We start from the raw sequence: 15,822 nt of genomic DNA, 5'->3' as shown, positions 1-15,822 counted from the left end.
TCTCCTCTCCTCCTCCTCCTCCTTTCTTCCTCCTCCTCCTCCTCCTCCTCCCTCCTCCTTTCCTCTCCTCTCCCCCTCCCTCCTCCTCTTCCTCTCTCCTCTCCCCTGCTAAGAACGCAGCTAACGGGCGAGGAACAGGCAAACACGCAAGACAGGACATTTAAATGGCTATTCCAGCTCCCACCATTGACAAAATGGCGGAAGAAGATGAGTTAGCGCTCCTTCCACTGATTTTCCCCAAGAAAGACCTCCTCCCGTTTCTCCAACACCCCCCCCCTCCATCCGTAACTCCACCCCAGTGCAATTTCACCCTGGAAACCATCATCTCAGCGATATGAAGAACTGCATCAGACACCTCCTCTCTGTTGAAGGTGTCCTACCCCTCCCCCTCACCCCCAACTCAAGAAAGAACAAGGAGTGAACGATGGAGGCCGGAATGATGGTGCGTGTGCAAATGGCGGATGAAAGAAAAATAACCACAATTTTATGGCCATCACGAAACGAAAGGCGTCTGTTTTGGGCGTGGTAAAACAGCGGCAAGCGATATCCCGATTTTCTTCCAGGCGTTCAGCGGAGGAATTCTCTTCCATTAACTTCCCGCCTCTTGCAGTGTTTTTTTTTTTTTTCCTCCTTTCCCTTCGGAGCATTTCTTTTAAAAAGTGTGCACATTTCTTTGACGCATGGATGTTTGCAACTTTCCCGAGCGACCTCCCGTTTCCCCCTTTGAAATGTGTTCCCCTGGTGTGATGTCTCATGCACGCCTCCTGAATGTTGTCGAGAGAGCTGCGGTTTCTAATCGGCGGATGGCCAAATTCATGTTTTGAATCTTCTCGCCGGAGAATTCTCTCACGTCTGGCTGAGCTATGTTTAAGAAGGCAGCTTTTTCACTCGTTCACTCGCTCATTCATTCGCTCATTCATTCATTCACTCATTCTTGTTTCTCTTCATCCCAGGATTCTTTCTTTCTTTCTTTCTCAGGCTTCTCCTCCATTAATGTTGATGTACAAAAGCTGTTAACTGTTTGTGCTCATTCTAGTGAAGATTCACTCAACAAAACTGCAAAGCAAAAAAACAGACGGAGAGAAAACAGGGTTAGCACTCAAGAAACTCAAGTTTGCATTTTGAGGTCAAACATCAAGGGTGAAATGATAACAGATAACAGATTAACAGAGTTGGAAGGGCCGTGATGGCGAACCTATGGCACGGGTGCCACAAGTGGCACGTGTAGCCATATCGGTGGGCACACGAGCTCAGCTCCAGCACGCATGCGTGCGCTGGCCAGTTTGATTTTCGGGCCTTCTGGGCCCACCAGAAGTCAGGAAACACGCTGTTTCCAGCCTCCAGAGGGCCTCTAGGAAGGGTGGGGAAGGCTGTTTTTGCCCTCCCCAGGCTCCTAGAAAGGCTCTGGAGCCTCGGGAGAGTGAAAAATGGACCTACTGAGCCCATCGTGCCATCATGTGCCAAAATCAGGGGGAGCATGAGGGGGGGTGGGGCGCATAGAATTATGGATGTGGGCACACGTCCGTCCCCCCCGCCGCTTTTGGCACGCAATGGCAAAAAGGTTAGCCATCACTGTTATAGGACATGTAGTCCAACCCCCCGTTCAAGCAGGAGACCCTATACCAGTGATGGCTAACCTTTTTGCCGTCGTGTGCCAAAAGTGGGGGGAGCACGGAGCCCACACCCATAATTCAATGCGCCCTCTGCGCATGCGTGTGCGACCCCCCCGTGCTTCCCCTGCTTTTAGCATGCGATGGCACGGTGGGCCCAGTAGGTCCGTTTTTTCGCCCTCCCCAGGCTCCAGAGGCTTTCTTGGAGCCTGGGGAGGGCAAAAACAGCCTTCCCCACCCCCCAGGAGGCCCTCCAGAGGTCGAAAACAGCCCATTTGCTGATTTCCGGTGGGATCAGAAGGCCCGTTTTTCGCTCTCCCCAGGCTCCAGAAGCTTTCTAGGAGCCTGGGGAGGGCGAAAATGGTCTCCCCCCCCGGAGGGCCTCCAGAGGCCGGAAACAGCCCATTTGCTGACTTCCGGTGGGCCTGGAAGGCCTGAAAATCAGCTGGCTGGCGTGCGCCAGACCTGAGCTAGGCAACGCTCGTGTGCCCACCGATACGATTCCGCGTGCCACAGGTGGCACGCGTGCCACAGGTTCGCCATCACAGCCCTCTACCATTTCTGACAAACGGCAGTCCAATCTTTTCTTGAAAGTCTCAAGTGATGAAGCTCTCACAACTTCCGAAGGCAACTTCTGTTCCATGGATTGATTGTTCTCACTGTCAGAAAGTTCGTTCTCATTTCTAGGTTGAATCTCTCTTTGGTCAGTTTCCATCAGGCCGGTTCACCCGAACTGGTAGTAAAAATGCTACTGATTCTCCCGAACCGGTAGTAAAAAAATGCTTTAAAAAGTAAAAAAAAAAAAAAACTTCCGAGAATCGCATGTCAGAGCTGATCATCGAAACTTTTTTTTTCTTTTTTAAAGCATTTTTTTTACTACCGGTTCGGGCGAATAGGTAGTAAAAAAAATGCTTTAAAAAAGTTTAAAAAATAAATACATTTTAAAAAGTAAAAAAAAAAAGTTTCTGACGATCAGCTGTGACAATCAGCTGTGCCGCACGATTGTTGGAACTTTTCTTTTTAACTTTTTAAAGCATTTTTTTTTTTTTACTACCTATTACCCGAACCGGTATTTTTGTGTAAAGTGAGATCGTTTGTTTTTAAGCTCTCTGTGACTCTGTGAGGTTCCTGCTTGTTGCAGGGGCCATTTTGTATGAAGTCCAGCTGCTTTTGCATTGTGTGTGAGTCAGTTGTGTAGCTTTTGTGTTATTTTTGTGTAAAGTGTGATAGCTGGTTTTCCTGGTCACATGCCCACCAAGCCACGCCCACCCAGTCACATGCCCACCAAGCCACGCCCACCAAGCCACGCCCACAGAACCGGTAGGGAAAATTTTTTGAATTTCACCACTGTCAAACATGTTTCTGGAACATAATGCAAATTCTCTTTCGGCTTTAGGTAATACATTGGATAAATGGAGGTTTTCCTGTATTTTTAGAACTGTTTTCTTTTCTTCTTTGCATTTTATATAATAAAATAAAAATGATAAATGGAGGAGGGGAGAACTGATTTCTTCCTCTCTTCCATCCGTCCTGCTCCAAAGAAGAAAGGAGAATTAACAGGTAGTCCTGGACTTACGACTGCAATCAAGCCCCAAATTTCTGCGGCTAAGTGAGACACGGGTTAAGTGAGTTTTGCTCCATTTTACGACCTTTCTCATCATGTTTGTTAAGCGAATCACTGCAGTTCTTAAATGAGGAGCATGGTTGTTAAATGAATTTGGTCTTCCCTGTTGATTTTGCTCGTCAGAAGGTCACAAAAGGGGATCACGTGACCCCCCCAGGGGACACTGCGACTGTCATTAATGTGAGTCAGTTGTCAAGCATCCGAAATGTAAATCACGTGACCCTGGGGAATGCGGCCACGGTCGTAAGTGTGAAAAATGGTCAGAGGTCATTTTTTTGAACTTTGAACGGTCACTAAATGACAAGCAAAGTCAATGGGGAAGCCAGATTCACTTAACAACTGTTCTGCCCCAGCTATGGACCCCAAAGAACGCAGCACACACAAAGTCTGTACAAACCTTAGTTTTACTAAATTAAATCAGTCTTTTTCAAACAAAGGCTGTTAATTAACTTTCTTAACAGCCTACAAGAATCCAAAGAATAAATAATCGTAATCTTACTATAGTTGGCAGAAAGCCCAGAAGCAATTTGCAGGAAACTGCAAATAAGAGAACTAAGATCAGGACGTGAAGGAGAGTGAACGAAGTTGTTCCCTGCAAATTGCCTCAGTCGTCGTCCGTCCTTAAATAGGCTAAGGGAGTGGCCAATTAGCCCCAAGCCTTACTCTCAAGGAGACCTCCTCCTGAGGAGCCACTCCTGCCTTTTGGCAGCTCTGCGCGCCCGTGCATCGAGAAGAGGCTCCTCCTCTTCGTCCTCTTCACTTAAAGGAGCTTCTGGAGGTTCTGAAGGCCCTGGCTGAATCTCTGCCTCTGGCACCACATCTTCTCCAGCCTCCTCATTGTCTGACTCAAGTGCCAGCTGCACAGGCTACTGGCGCAGCACCACACCAGCCTCCTCGCTGTCGGAATCAGCTACTAGCTGCACAGGCCACTGATGGGCCACAACAACCACTGTGTTGCTAACTTAACCACATTCACTTCGCAGCTCCGGCAAGAAAGCTCATAAAATGGGGGGCCAAGCTCACTTAACAAATGTCTCACTTAGCAGCAGAAATTTTGAGCTCCGTCATGGTCGTAAGTGGAGGACTTTCTGCAGTAACCGGGGGGGGGAATGTTCCTGATTTTCCTCCTTGACCAGTACCGCCTTCTATTTTTACAACAGCAAAAGATTACATTAGCATTTATTTGCTAAAAATAAGCATCATTCATATGTAGTTCATTACAGAGTGCACGGCATTAAAATCTTAATTTGCTGCTCCCAGTTAAGAAGAAGGTGTTTTAAAAGGCAAATTGTTTTATGCAAAGAATTCACTTGCCGTAGTCACCCCGCAATGTTGCAGTTACTTCATCAACCGCACCGTGTTTTCAAGGGCGTTATTAAGAGTTTTCAGTGAACCGGCGAATTAATCAAACAGAATAGAGCTGGGAGGAACCTTGGACGTCTTCTAGTCCAACCCACTTCTCAATCAGGAGACTCTATACCTGTGATGGCGAACCTTTGGCACGCGTGCCACAGGTGGCATGCGTAGCCATATCAGTGGGCACGTGAGCTCAGCTCCAGCGTGCTTTTCGGGTCTTCCAGTCCCACCGGAAGTTGGCAAACGGGCCGTTTCTGGCCTCTGGAGGGCCTCTTAGGGTGGGGGGAAGGCTATTTTCATCCTCCCCAGACTCCTAGAGAGGCTCTGGAGTCAGGTGAGAGAGAAAAACGGGCCTACCGGGCCATCGCGTGATAGGAGCGCAGCGGAGCGGAGTGGGTTGCATGGGCATACGCGGGAGTGGGGCACATAGAATTATGGGTGTGGGCATGTGCGCACGTGACCCCGCCCTCCTGGCACGTGATGGCAAAAAAGTTAGCCATCACTGCCTTATACCATTCTAGACAAGTGGTGTCCAGTCTCTTCTTAAAAACCTCCAGTGATGAACAGAGGTGGGATTCACATACTGTCAGACAACACAGCAATTCGCTCGCTCGCGCGCGCCATCCATGCATGCATGTGGCATCAAAAACACAGCGATATAGGACGGGATTGCGCCCTGGCGGGTCCACCCGCAGGTCACCACTACCGGTTCGCCTGAACTGGTCCGAACCGGCTGAATACCACCTCTGGTGATGAAGCACCTACAACTTCTGGTGGCAAGCAGTTCCACTGGTTAATTGTCCTCACGGTTAGGAATTTTCTCCTTAATTCCAGGTTGCTTCTCTCCTTGACTAGTTTCCATCCAATGTTTCTCCCCTTGCCTTCTGGTGCTTTGGAAAATAAGTTGGCTCCCTCCTCTTTGTGGCAACCTCTCAAATATTGGAAGACTGCTATCATGTCACCCCTAGTCCTTCTTTTCTCTAGACTGACCAGACCCAATTCTCGCAACCGTTCTTCGTATGTTTTTGTCTCCAGGATCTTAAACATCTCTTCTTTGCACTTTTTCCAAAGTCTCAACAGCCTTTTTTGTAATGCAGTGACCAAAACTCCATGCAGAATTCCAAGTGTGGCCTTACGAAGGATTTACAAAGCGGTACTGATACTTCTTGATGAATGTATCTTTTATTTTATGTACACTGAGAGCGTATGCACCAAGACAAATTCCTTGGGTGTCCAATCACACTAGGCCAATAAAAATTCTATTCTATTCTATTCTATTCTATTCTGTTCTGTTCTGTTCTGTTCTGTTCTGTTCTGTTCTGTTCTGTTCTGTTCTATTCTATTCTATTCTATTCTATTCTATTCTATTCTATTCTATTTTATTCTATTCTCGTGATTTTGATTCTGTGCCTCTGTTAATACAACCAAGGCTTGTATAATGTGACTTCCTATTTTGCTTTGGTATTTTTGTATTTTATTCTATAATCTAATAAAATGTTTAAAATAAGAGCTCAACCGTAGATGGCAAACGAAGGCCGCAATATCGCTCGCTGCCACCAGATGGCACCTTTCTCCAAATGTTTACTGAGAAGTCAAAGAATGAATTTTCAGCCACTCCGCTGTATTTTTTTTATAATTTAACATTTCCGCATCTTCTCCGGCGCAACATTCAATAGCGCTTACAGATACTGTCTGTTGAAAGAAGCGTGCAATTATGCAGAGGCTCTTCGATTTTAGGCAATCGCGCTTTTCAGCCGATGGCTGCCACTTCTATATTTAATTCATGTTTTCCACAGATCGGAAACGCAGCTTTGATGGATTAAATTTTACCCAGCCTACGGAAAAGTGATTTTGATGAATTATAAGGAACGTGCTTAGGCTGGACTTTTGATTTTCCCAAAGTAAATTGAGTATCGGCTATTGGCTTCTGCACAAAAGCTTCATTTCCTGGAGAGGCCAGTTTGGGAATAGTGGGGTGTCAGAAAGTTTTCGGTTCATCCCCGGTGATCAATCTCCCCTCCCCCCCCCCACATATCACTTCTGCAGGTCTTTTGGCATTGGGGAGAAGTCAAGCAACCTTCTGAAGGGGTATCTATGGGAAACGGGTTTAAAAAATAAAAATAGCAGTGTCAGATGCCCATTTTTGCTTTATTTGAAGCTCGCTAGCAACTGCCATAATAACCAAGGGGTAGGGAGCATTGGGGAAGGGAACAGTAGAGTAGAGTAGAATAAAGTAGAGTAGAATAGAGTTAGAGTAGAGTAGAGTAGAGTAGAGTAGAATAAAGTAGAGTAGAGTACAACAGAATGGAGTAGAGTAGAATAGAATGGAGTAGAGTAGAATAGAATAAAGTAGAATAGAGTTAGAGTAGAGTAGAATAGAGTGTAGTAGAATAGAGTAGAATAAAGTAGAGTAGAATAAAGTAGAGTAGAATAGAGTAGAATAAAGTAGAGTAGAATAGAGTAGAATAGAGTTAGAGTAGAGTAGAATAAAGTAGAGTAGAGTACAATAGAGTAGAGTAGAATAGAATAGAGTAGAGTAGAGTAGAGTAGAATAGAGGTAGTGTAGAGTAGAATAGAATAGAGTAGAGTAGAACAGAATAGAATAGAATAGAGTAGAGTAGAGTAGAGTAGAATAAAGTAGAGTAGAGTACAATAAAATAGACTAGACTAGACTAGACAGAAGAGAAGAGAGTAGAGTAGAGTAGAGTGGAATAGAGTTAGAGTAGAGTAGAATAGAATAGAGTGGAATAGAGTTAGAGTAGAGTAGAATAGAGAAGAATAAAGTAGAATAAAGTAGAGTAGAGTAGAGTGGAGTAGAATAGAGTAGAATAAAATAGAGTAGAGTAGAGTATAATAAAGTAGAGTTAATAGAATAGAATAGAGTAGAGTAGAATAGAGTAGAATAGAGTAGAATAAATAGAGTAGAATTAAATAGGGTAGAGTAAAGTAGAGTAGAGTAGAATAAAATAGAGTAGAACTGAGTAGAACTGAGTAGAGTAGAGTGGAGTAGAATAGAGTAGAATAGAGTAGAGTAGAGTGGAGTAGAATAGAGTAGAGTAGAGTAGAGTAGAGTAGAGTAGAGTAGAATAAAGTAGAGTAAATAGAATAGAATAGAATGGAATAGGAGTAGAATAGAATAAAGTAGAATAAAGTAGAGTAGAATAAAGTAGAGTAGTACTGAGTAGAGTAGAGTAGAGTAGAGTAGAGTAGAGTAGAGTAGAGTAGAGTAGAGTAGAGTAGAGTAGAATAGAACAGAACAGAACAGAACAGAACAGAATAGAATAACAGAGTTGAAAGGGACATTGGAGGTCTTCTAGTCCAACCTCTCTGTTCAAGCAGGAAACTCTACATTATTCCAGACAAAATGGTTGTTCCATCTTGTCTTGAGAACTTCCAGTGATGGAGGAACTGTGGGCTCAATTGTGGTTGTAAGTCAAGGACTTCCCTGTGCAATCCATTCTCAGGTTTATTGTTATCCTAAAATGTGAATTTCCTACAGCTCGCTTATTCTGGGTTTTTTTTTTTTTTATTCTTTCCATCCCCCAGTTTGGCTCTCACTAGCTGCTGTTTATCCGTTAACTGGCCCCCAGTGGCTTTGACAGAGACGGGCAGCACGATAAATTTAATAAACGAATTCTGCCTGGGAGTTACTTTTAAACAGCAAAATGCAAGGTGTTGCAGAAGCACGCAAGGATTTCAGCCTAAACAAGATAGAACACCCAGCTTAGAACTCCCACTAAAGTAAGTAATGTCCTTTTGAAATTGCAAACACAACCCCGTCCAAAACGCATGTCGTTTGTTAATCTCCCTTAAACAGTGTTTAATATTAATAACGTCCTGCACTGTAAGTCAATGAAAGTTAGAACGCCGGTCGCAGGAAAGACGGAAGGAGCTTCAGCGAGTTTCTTTTTACAGCACTGAATCCATTTTAAATCATTTAAAGAAAGAAAGACGTTTGCAGAATTCCTCACCTTTTCCTCCGAATTGCAAAACAGATGCATAAATACATATATTACGTTCACTTGTTCGGAAGGGGGAGGAAAGGAAAAAAAAAAATAGAGAGAGAGAGATGTTTATGTAACTTAAGCCAGACGGACAGGAATTTAAAAAAAGCAAATTAATCATAATTAGGATCACAAACGAAGCATTAAGAGTCAACCCAATCCTCTTAATTGCTTAGTAAGAATTCTGGAATTGCTTGCTTTAATCTTAAAAAAAAAACACCAAAAAACAAAACAAAAACACCCAAGATAAGATCAAAGGCCCAGAGAACAGACAGAAAGGCTCCAAGAGCATAAACCACTAAACTTCCCAAGAAACAAACCGAGGTTACAACTAACCAAGGTTTGACGGGTTGTGTGCATGCAGCTTTGGGCTTCAATTAAACCGATCAAGCGTTGTTTCGAGAACCCAGACAAGGCAGTTAAATAAATAACTTGAAACGTCCCCGGGAAACAAAAGCAATAAATAAATAAATAATAATAATAAAAAAATTAGAGAACATGTTTACATAGATAGATCTGGCTGTAAACAGATCTGTATTTTCATTTTTTCAAATTTGGAAACATGCTGGCTAGAGGGGGAAACCCTGGGAGATGACGGTCATACTTAGATGACGGGGGCTGCGGGGGATTCGCAGGGGTTCGGGCGAACCTCTAGCTAAGATTCTGTGCAGTTCGGAGAACCCCCGAACCCCACTCCTGGCTGGAAACAACCAAGCTCAGAGACTACCAAGGACACCACAGACCTCGATCAACTCCTCCTCCTCCTCCTCCTCTTCTTCCTCTTCTCCTTCTTCCTCTTCTTCTTCTTCTTCCTCCCCCTCCTTCTCCTCCTCCTCTTCTTCTTCCTCTTCTCCTTCTTCCTCTTCTTCTTCTTCCTCTTCTTCTTCCTCCTCCTCCTCTTCTCCTTCCTCTTCTTCTTCTTCTTCTTCCTCCTCCTCCTCCTCCTCCTCCTCCTCCCATTCTTCTTCTTCTTCTTCTTCTTCTTCTTCTTCTTCTTCTTCTTCTTCTTCTTCTTCTTCTTCTTCTTCTTCCTCTTCCTCTTCCCCTTCTTCTCCTTCTCCTTCTCCCTCTCCCTCTCCCTCTCCCTCTTCCTCTTCCTCTTCTTCTTCTTCCTCATCTTCTTCTTCTTCTTCTTCCTCTTCCTCCTCCTCCTCCTCCTCCTCCCCTCCTCCTCCTCTCCACAAACCCTACTCTCTTCTAGCCCCGATGATAATACCTAGTTTGGTAACGAAACGTCTGCAAGAAAACAACCAAGCTCAGAAACCACCAAGGACCCCCTCATTTTATTGCTCCTTTCATAGCAAGACGCTCTGGTGTCTTCTATGGTCTCCACTTAGACACAGTTGAAATGGCGCCGATTCCCCTCACGGTCTCGGATCTGGAATCTATAAACATTTCATTTAATAAACGAGTTTCTAAGTTTGATCCTGGACCTGTTGTCTGGCTTTTAAATGCCCAAACCCTGACTGTTATTTTCACAGCTCTGTCTTGATTGTTACCTCAGAGTTGTTGTTGTTTTTTAAAAAAATCTCTTGTGTCCTAGTTCACACAAGCCTATTTTTGTCCCATCCTTTAAGATGTTAGCGCCATTTTTTTCTTCTTCTCATTTCTTTCCATTGGACCAATGACTCATCCCGGCTGATATCTGACATTCTCAGTTGTTCTCTCTGCATATTTTAGAAATTCTCTCTCTTTCTCTCTCTCTCTTTTTTTTTTGTTTTTTTGGCCATGTTTTAAACTTTCTCTGCTATTCCTGCAGAATCTAGAGAATTCTAGATCTCAACAGAATTCACCGGTCGTTCCTCGACTTACAACAATTCGCTCAGTGGCGGTTCGAAGTTACAACGGCACTGACAAAAGAGGCTTATGGCCGTTTTTCACACTTAACGACCGTTGCAGCCTCCCAGAGGTCACGTGATTGACATGCGTGTTGGAAGCCAGCTGGGGAGGCTGCAAATGGCGACCACATGTCCCCCCCCCGGGGGCCCTACAACTGTTGTCGTTACACAAAGGTCGCAAGCGTGGGTCCAAATTTGGATCACGTGATTCTGGTCATAAGGGTAAGGACCAGACGTAAGTCTCCCTCCCCCTTTTTTTTTTAGTGCTGTTGTAACTTCAGACGGTTGCTAAACAAATGACCGTTTATATCTTCAATGTTTTTAGTCACTTTGGCTGCACTCTTCAGCAGTAAGTCGTAAGGCCCATTTTTTTTCTAATGCGGTCGTAACTTCGAATGGTCACTAAAAGAACGGTTGTAAGCCAAGGACTACTGTGTTTCCCTGAAAACAAGACCCTATCTTATATATTTTTTTCCACCAAAAAAGGCACCAGGTCTTATTTTTGGGGTGGGGGGAATGTCGTCCACTGACTCACCTCACTTGCATGCATCGCCCCTGGCCTCCTTTTCACTGTCAGAGGCCTTCAGGAACTTCTTCGGCTTCGGATAGTTGCAACTAGGCCTCGCACACCTCGGCCCATTTCTTTTGCAGCCGGCAAGAGTTTCCTGAAGATCTACGGAGTCTGTTATTGGCTAGGGCAGAAGTCACCGATCGGTGGTCCGTGGACCACCGGTGGTCCATGAGAAAATTTTGGTGGTCTGCAGAAAAATTATTTGCATTTTTTATATTGCACTAAATCAGGGGTCCTCAAATTATGGCCCCTTGGCCAGATACGTGCAATGAACGTTTGTGTTGCTGCAGAGAGTCTCCCCCTTTGGGGTCTTTTTGTGTGGGTCGGAAGGGGGCAGAAATTCCGACCTGGGGTCTGCTTCAGCCTCCTGGTGTGGGGCTTTGGGTGGAGGGAAGTGCCACTGGTGGCAGAGAGCCGGAGGGCCTTGTTCCAGTGGGACTGCATCATGGCCTGGAACTGGCTGACCATCTCAGCCTGCTGAGCCTCCAGGTGCTGGTACCTGGCCTTGCACTCCCGCAGGTCTTCCCTCTGCTTGGAAAGCCTATGCTCCTAGTCCTCAGTGAGGTGCCTCTGCTGAGCCTCCTTCTCGGTCAGATCCAATTTGAACTGATCCAGCTGTTTTGCCAACTCTTTCTCGTGGTGGCTGCTTAGCTCCAACAACTGCTTCCTGTTGGGTCATTAAAGAGCCCGGGCAGGCAGGTGAGGAGGAGCTGGGAGGGGAGGAGTGAGTAGAGGCCAACAAGGCGCCCCTCAATGTGAGTGACATCGAGTTTACCACGCCCACCCGGTCACACGACCACTTAGCCACGCCTACCCAGCCAGTCATTAGGCAGATCATATTAGTGGTCCGCGGGATTTAAAATTATGAATTTAGTGGTCCTTGAGGTCCGAAAGGTTGGTGACCCCTGGGCTAGAGAGACCTTTAGGAAGGCCGAGGTGTGCGAGGCCTGGCTGCAACTATTTGAAGGTAAGTAGTAGGGCAAGTCCACTCCCCACATCCCCACTCTAGGTTAATTTTTACCTGTGCACCCTGGAGTGGGCGGGGTCTTAATTAGGGCTTATTTTGAGAGTAGGGCTTATATTGGGCGCACGTGTAAAAATCAAGCTAGGATTTACTTTCTGAGTAGGTCATATTTTCGGGGAATCATGGTACCTACAACATCACACAGACGAATGGAGCCCAATTGAGGCCAGAATCATCCCATAATTAGCCCCTTATCCTAAAAAAAGAGAGGGTCACAGTTAATAAAACAGCTAGGATTCCTCTGAAACAGAAAGAAGTCTAGCTTAAGCTTACTTTGATAAATTATTAAAATCTGTCGGAAATAATGATATGCCCTTTTAGTGCTCGAACTTGGATTACAACACTTTTAACCTAGGTCAGAATCATATCTGACCTAGATTACATTATGCAGGCAGTCCTCAATTTACAACAGTTCGCCCAGTGACAATTCGAAGTTAAAACGTCACTGAGAAAAGTGACTTACGGCCATTTTTCATACTTACGACTGTTGCAGCATCCTTAGAGTCAATGTGACTTATATTCGGATGCTTGACAACTGACTCACATTTATGACGATTGCCGTGTCCCGGAGGAATCACGTGACCCCCTTTTTGCGACCTTCGGACAAGCAAAGTCAACGGGGAAGCCAGACTCACTTAACAATCGTGCGGCTGATTTAAGAAGCGCAGGGATTCACTTAAAAGAATGTGGCGAGAAAAGTCGTAAAATGGGCCCAAACTCGCTTAGCCGATGTCTCACTTAGCGACATAAATGTTGGGGCTCAATTGTAGGTCGTACGTTGAGACCGACCCGTCTTATTAAATGCAAGCAGGTAAGAAGCCGCAACGTACTATAAACGAGGAATCCGCCAAGCCAAGATCAGTCCAATCTAAACCACTTTCACAAAACAGCAAAATGAGCCTCTCTAAGTGGAAACTTTCCTGGCTCAGATGAGGCTATAAATTTTTACAGCCCTCCAAAGTCAATTTTAGCATCTGAGCTTCTCATCTTAATATACTCACTGACAGCAATTAGTGCATCGTGTTTCTTATAAATGGTAACCCTGATGCTCTTTTGAAATGTTTGTGTTGCGGGGTGCGAATCAGGAGATGCAAATCGAATGTTGCAGGGTGAGCTTTCGGAATCAGGTATGCGGCAGGTTTCCAAGGTGTCAACAACAACAACGAAAAAGGCCACTCGCAAACTATTTAGTGCATCTGCCATAAATAACCGGAGGTGTTGAGTGTGTGAACGCAACGGATGGTTCTAACGTGAGAAAAAAAAGAAACCGGACGGTGTTAGGAACAGCCTGCTCCTCGTTCTGGAAATTGGGGGGTGGTAGATTTTGAGGGTGGAGGTTCATTCTCCGAGCTTGTGGGTTGGTTTCCGAATGTTTCATTACCTGGTTAGGTAACATCTTCAGGCATTCTTCTGTTGATAATGTCTTCAGGTGTGGGTGTATCAGGTGAGGGTCTCGTGATAGGGAGGTTAGGTCATTGTGAGGTGAATGGCTGGTAGGGGGGCTTGTATGGATTGGTTGAGGGCCGTTGATGTCTCTGGTTGGCTGTGTGGTTGATGTGGATTCTGAGGGGTTCATAGGATGGTTGTAGGTCAGTGTGTCGGTTGATGGGATTTGTTGTGGCCCGTACGTGGCCTGTGTAGCTGGTGGCTGATTCAGACAGTGAGGAGGCTGGTGTGGTGCTGCGCAGCTGGCGCTCGAGTCGGACAGTGAGGAGGCTGGAGAAGATGTGGTGCCAGAGGCAGGGATTCAGCCAAGGCCTTCAGAACCTCCAGAAGCTCCCTTAAGTGAAGAGGACAAAGAGGAGGAGCCTCTTCTCGATGCACGGGCGCACAGAGCTGCCAAAAGGAGTGGCTCCTCAGGAAGAGGTCTCCTCGAGATTAAGGCTTGGGGATAATTGGCCACTCCCTTAGCCTATTTAAGGAGGAACACCGACTGAAGCAATTTGCAGGGAACAACTTCATTCACTCTCCTTCGTGCCTTGATCTTAGTTCTCTGCAAATTATTTCTGGGCTTTCTGCCAACCATAGTAAGATTAAGATTATTTATTCTTTGAATTCTTGTAGGCTCTTAAGAAAGTGAATTAACAGCCTTTGCTTGGGAAAAAAAAACCTGATTTAATTTAGTAAACTAAGGTTTGTACAGGCTTTGTGTGTGCTGCGTTCTTTGGGGACCGTAGCTGGGGCAGAACAGGATTGCTTGTGGAGGGCCAAACTAGGTAATATCTTCAGTGGAGTTTAGGGGATGTCACTGTTGATGTTCTTCTGCTTATAAGATCTTCAGGTGTGGATGTGTCAAGTGAGGGTCTTGTAATGGGCCTTGTGATGGATCAGGTGTGACTCATCAGTGAGTCTTGTGATGAGTCTTGTGATGGGGAGGATACATCAGGTGAGGGTCATTGGGGGTGGGTGGGTAAAGTGCTGGTTGGGGGCAGGGGTGGTATTCACTTACTTTCCCTACTGGGAAATGCTACTTCTGATCATCTAAGGTTAAAAAAAAATCAGGGATAGAAAGTCCAGAGTCGCTGGATAAGGAGACGGGTGGCATATAAATTTAATAAAAATATAACCAGGTTAAAATTCCACATTGATAACCCAGTTTGAAATAACTGGATGATTTCTAGGCTGTGTTGAGACTCTTGAAAAGAGTGCAGAGAAGAGCAACGAAGATGATTAGGGGACTGGAGGCTAAAACATATGAAGAACGGTTGCAGGAATTGGGTAGGTCTAGTTTAAGAAGGACTAAGGGTGACATGAGAGTAGTCTTCCAATATTTGGTGGGCTGCCACAAAGAGGGGCCAAGCTATTCTTCAAAGCCCAGAAAGCAGGACAATGTTGGGACCTAGGCTTACTGAATCATTACAATACACAATTAGTCCCAAACAAACCTATTTTATTGGAATAGCTGAGAATTACGTTCATTCCCAGCTGAGTCCCAATTAGTTGCAAAACAAGTCCTTCGGAAGAAGTCCTTCGGGATAATCACCAACCTTTATCTTCTTTGACACCCTGCCAAAGGCCTTACTTGGCAAAGCCCTACAAAGTTCAGAAACAAATAAGAGATGCCGACTGGAAACAGAGTTAGCAACATTGCTTTCCTGCAAAAGGCCCAAGTGCCTTTGTTTCTCTTTTAAGCCTTATGGGAGGGGCCAATCATTTCCTGGCCTTACTCCCGAGTCGTCCCTTTTGCTTTAGCTGCTCTTGCCTTCTGGCAGCTCTGCGCATGCGCGCACTAGGAACAGGCTCCTTCTGTTCCTCTGCCTCTCTGCTGTCTGACTCAGGGGGCTCCGGAGTCCGTGCATCACTCTCAGATGGCCCTGGCCCCATCTCTGCCTCCGACGCAGAGCCCTTGTCTGGGCCTTCCCCTGACTCCAGGACAGGCCCATGTTCCTCCCCAGCCTCCTCACTATCCGACTCCACTGCCAGCTCCGCAGGCTGCTGGTGGACCACAATAGACAAGAACTAATGGATGGAAATTGATCAAGGAGAGAAGCAATCTAGAACTAAGGAGAAATTTCCTGAGAATTAGAACAATCAATCAGTGGAACAACTTTTCTCCAGAAGTTGTGGGTGCTCCATCAAGAAGAGACTGGACAGTCACTTGTCTGGAATGCTAGAGGACTTTCTGCTTGAGAAGGGGTTGGAGCAGAAGACCTCCAAGGTCCCTTCCAATTCTGTTGTTCTGTTATTCGGTAGAGTAATGTATAGCTGGGAGAGCTGGACCATAAGCAAGGCTGAGCACTGAAGAATTGGTAGTTTCAAGTTATTGGTGTTGGGGAAGACTCTTGAAAGTCTCTT

The 15,822-nt window shown here is 45.5% G+C and overlaps 1 protein-coding gene across 2 annotated transcripts in view; it reads right to left on the bottom strand.

Moving 5' to 3' along the window:
• Positions 1-462: 462 nt before the first annotated feature.
• Positions 463-15,822, bottom strand: part of LHFPL3 (LHFPL tetraspan subfamily member 3) — a 224,935-nt gene continuing 209,575 nt past the window's right edge. For both annotated transcript variants that reach the window (XM_034433646.3, XM_034433647.3), the window contains one exon: positions 463-1,056. In XM_034433646.3, coding sequence (XP_034289537.2) covers positions 1,028-1,056 — 29 coding nt within the window. In that variant the 3' untranslated portion in view covers positions 463-1,027. The remainder of the gene's footprint in view (positions 1,057-15,822) is intronic.

Source organism: Pantherophis guttatus, chromosome 7, assembly GCF_059756535.1.
Source record: "Pantherophis guttatus breed Tessera chromosome 7, ASM5975653v1, whole genome shotgun sequence".
Lineage (NCBI taxonomy): Eukaryota > Metazoa > Chordata > Lepidosauria > Squamata > Colubridae > Pantherophis > Pantherophis guttatus.
Note: the sequence above shows the minus strand (reverse complement) of the source record. Positions and strands in the feature narration are given on the sequence as shown.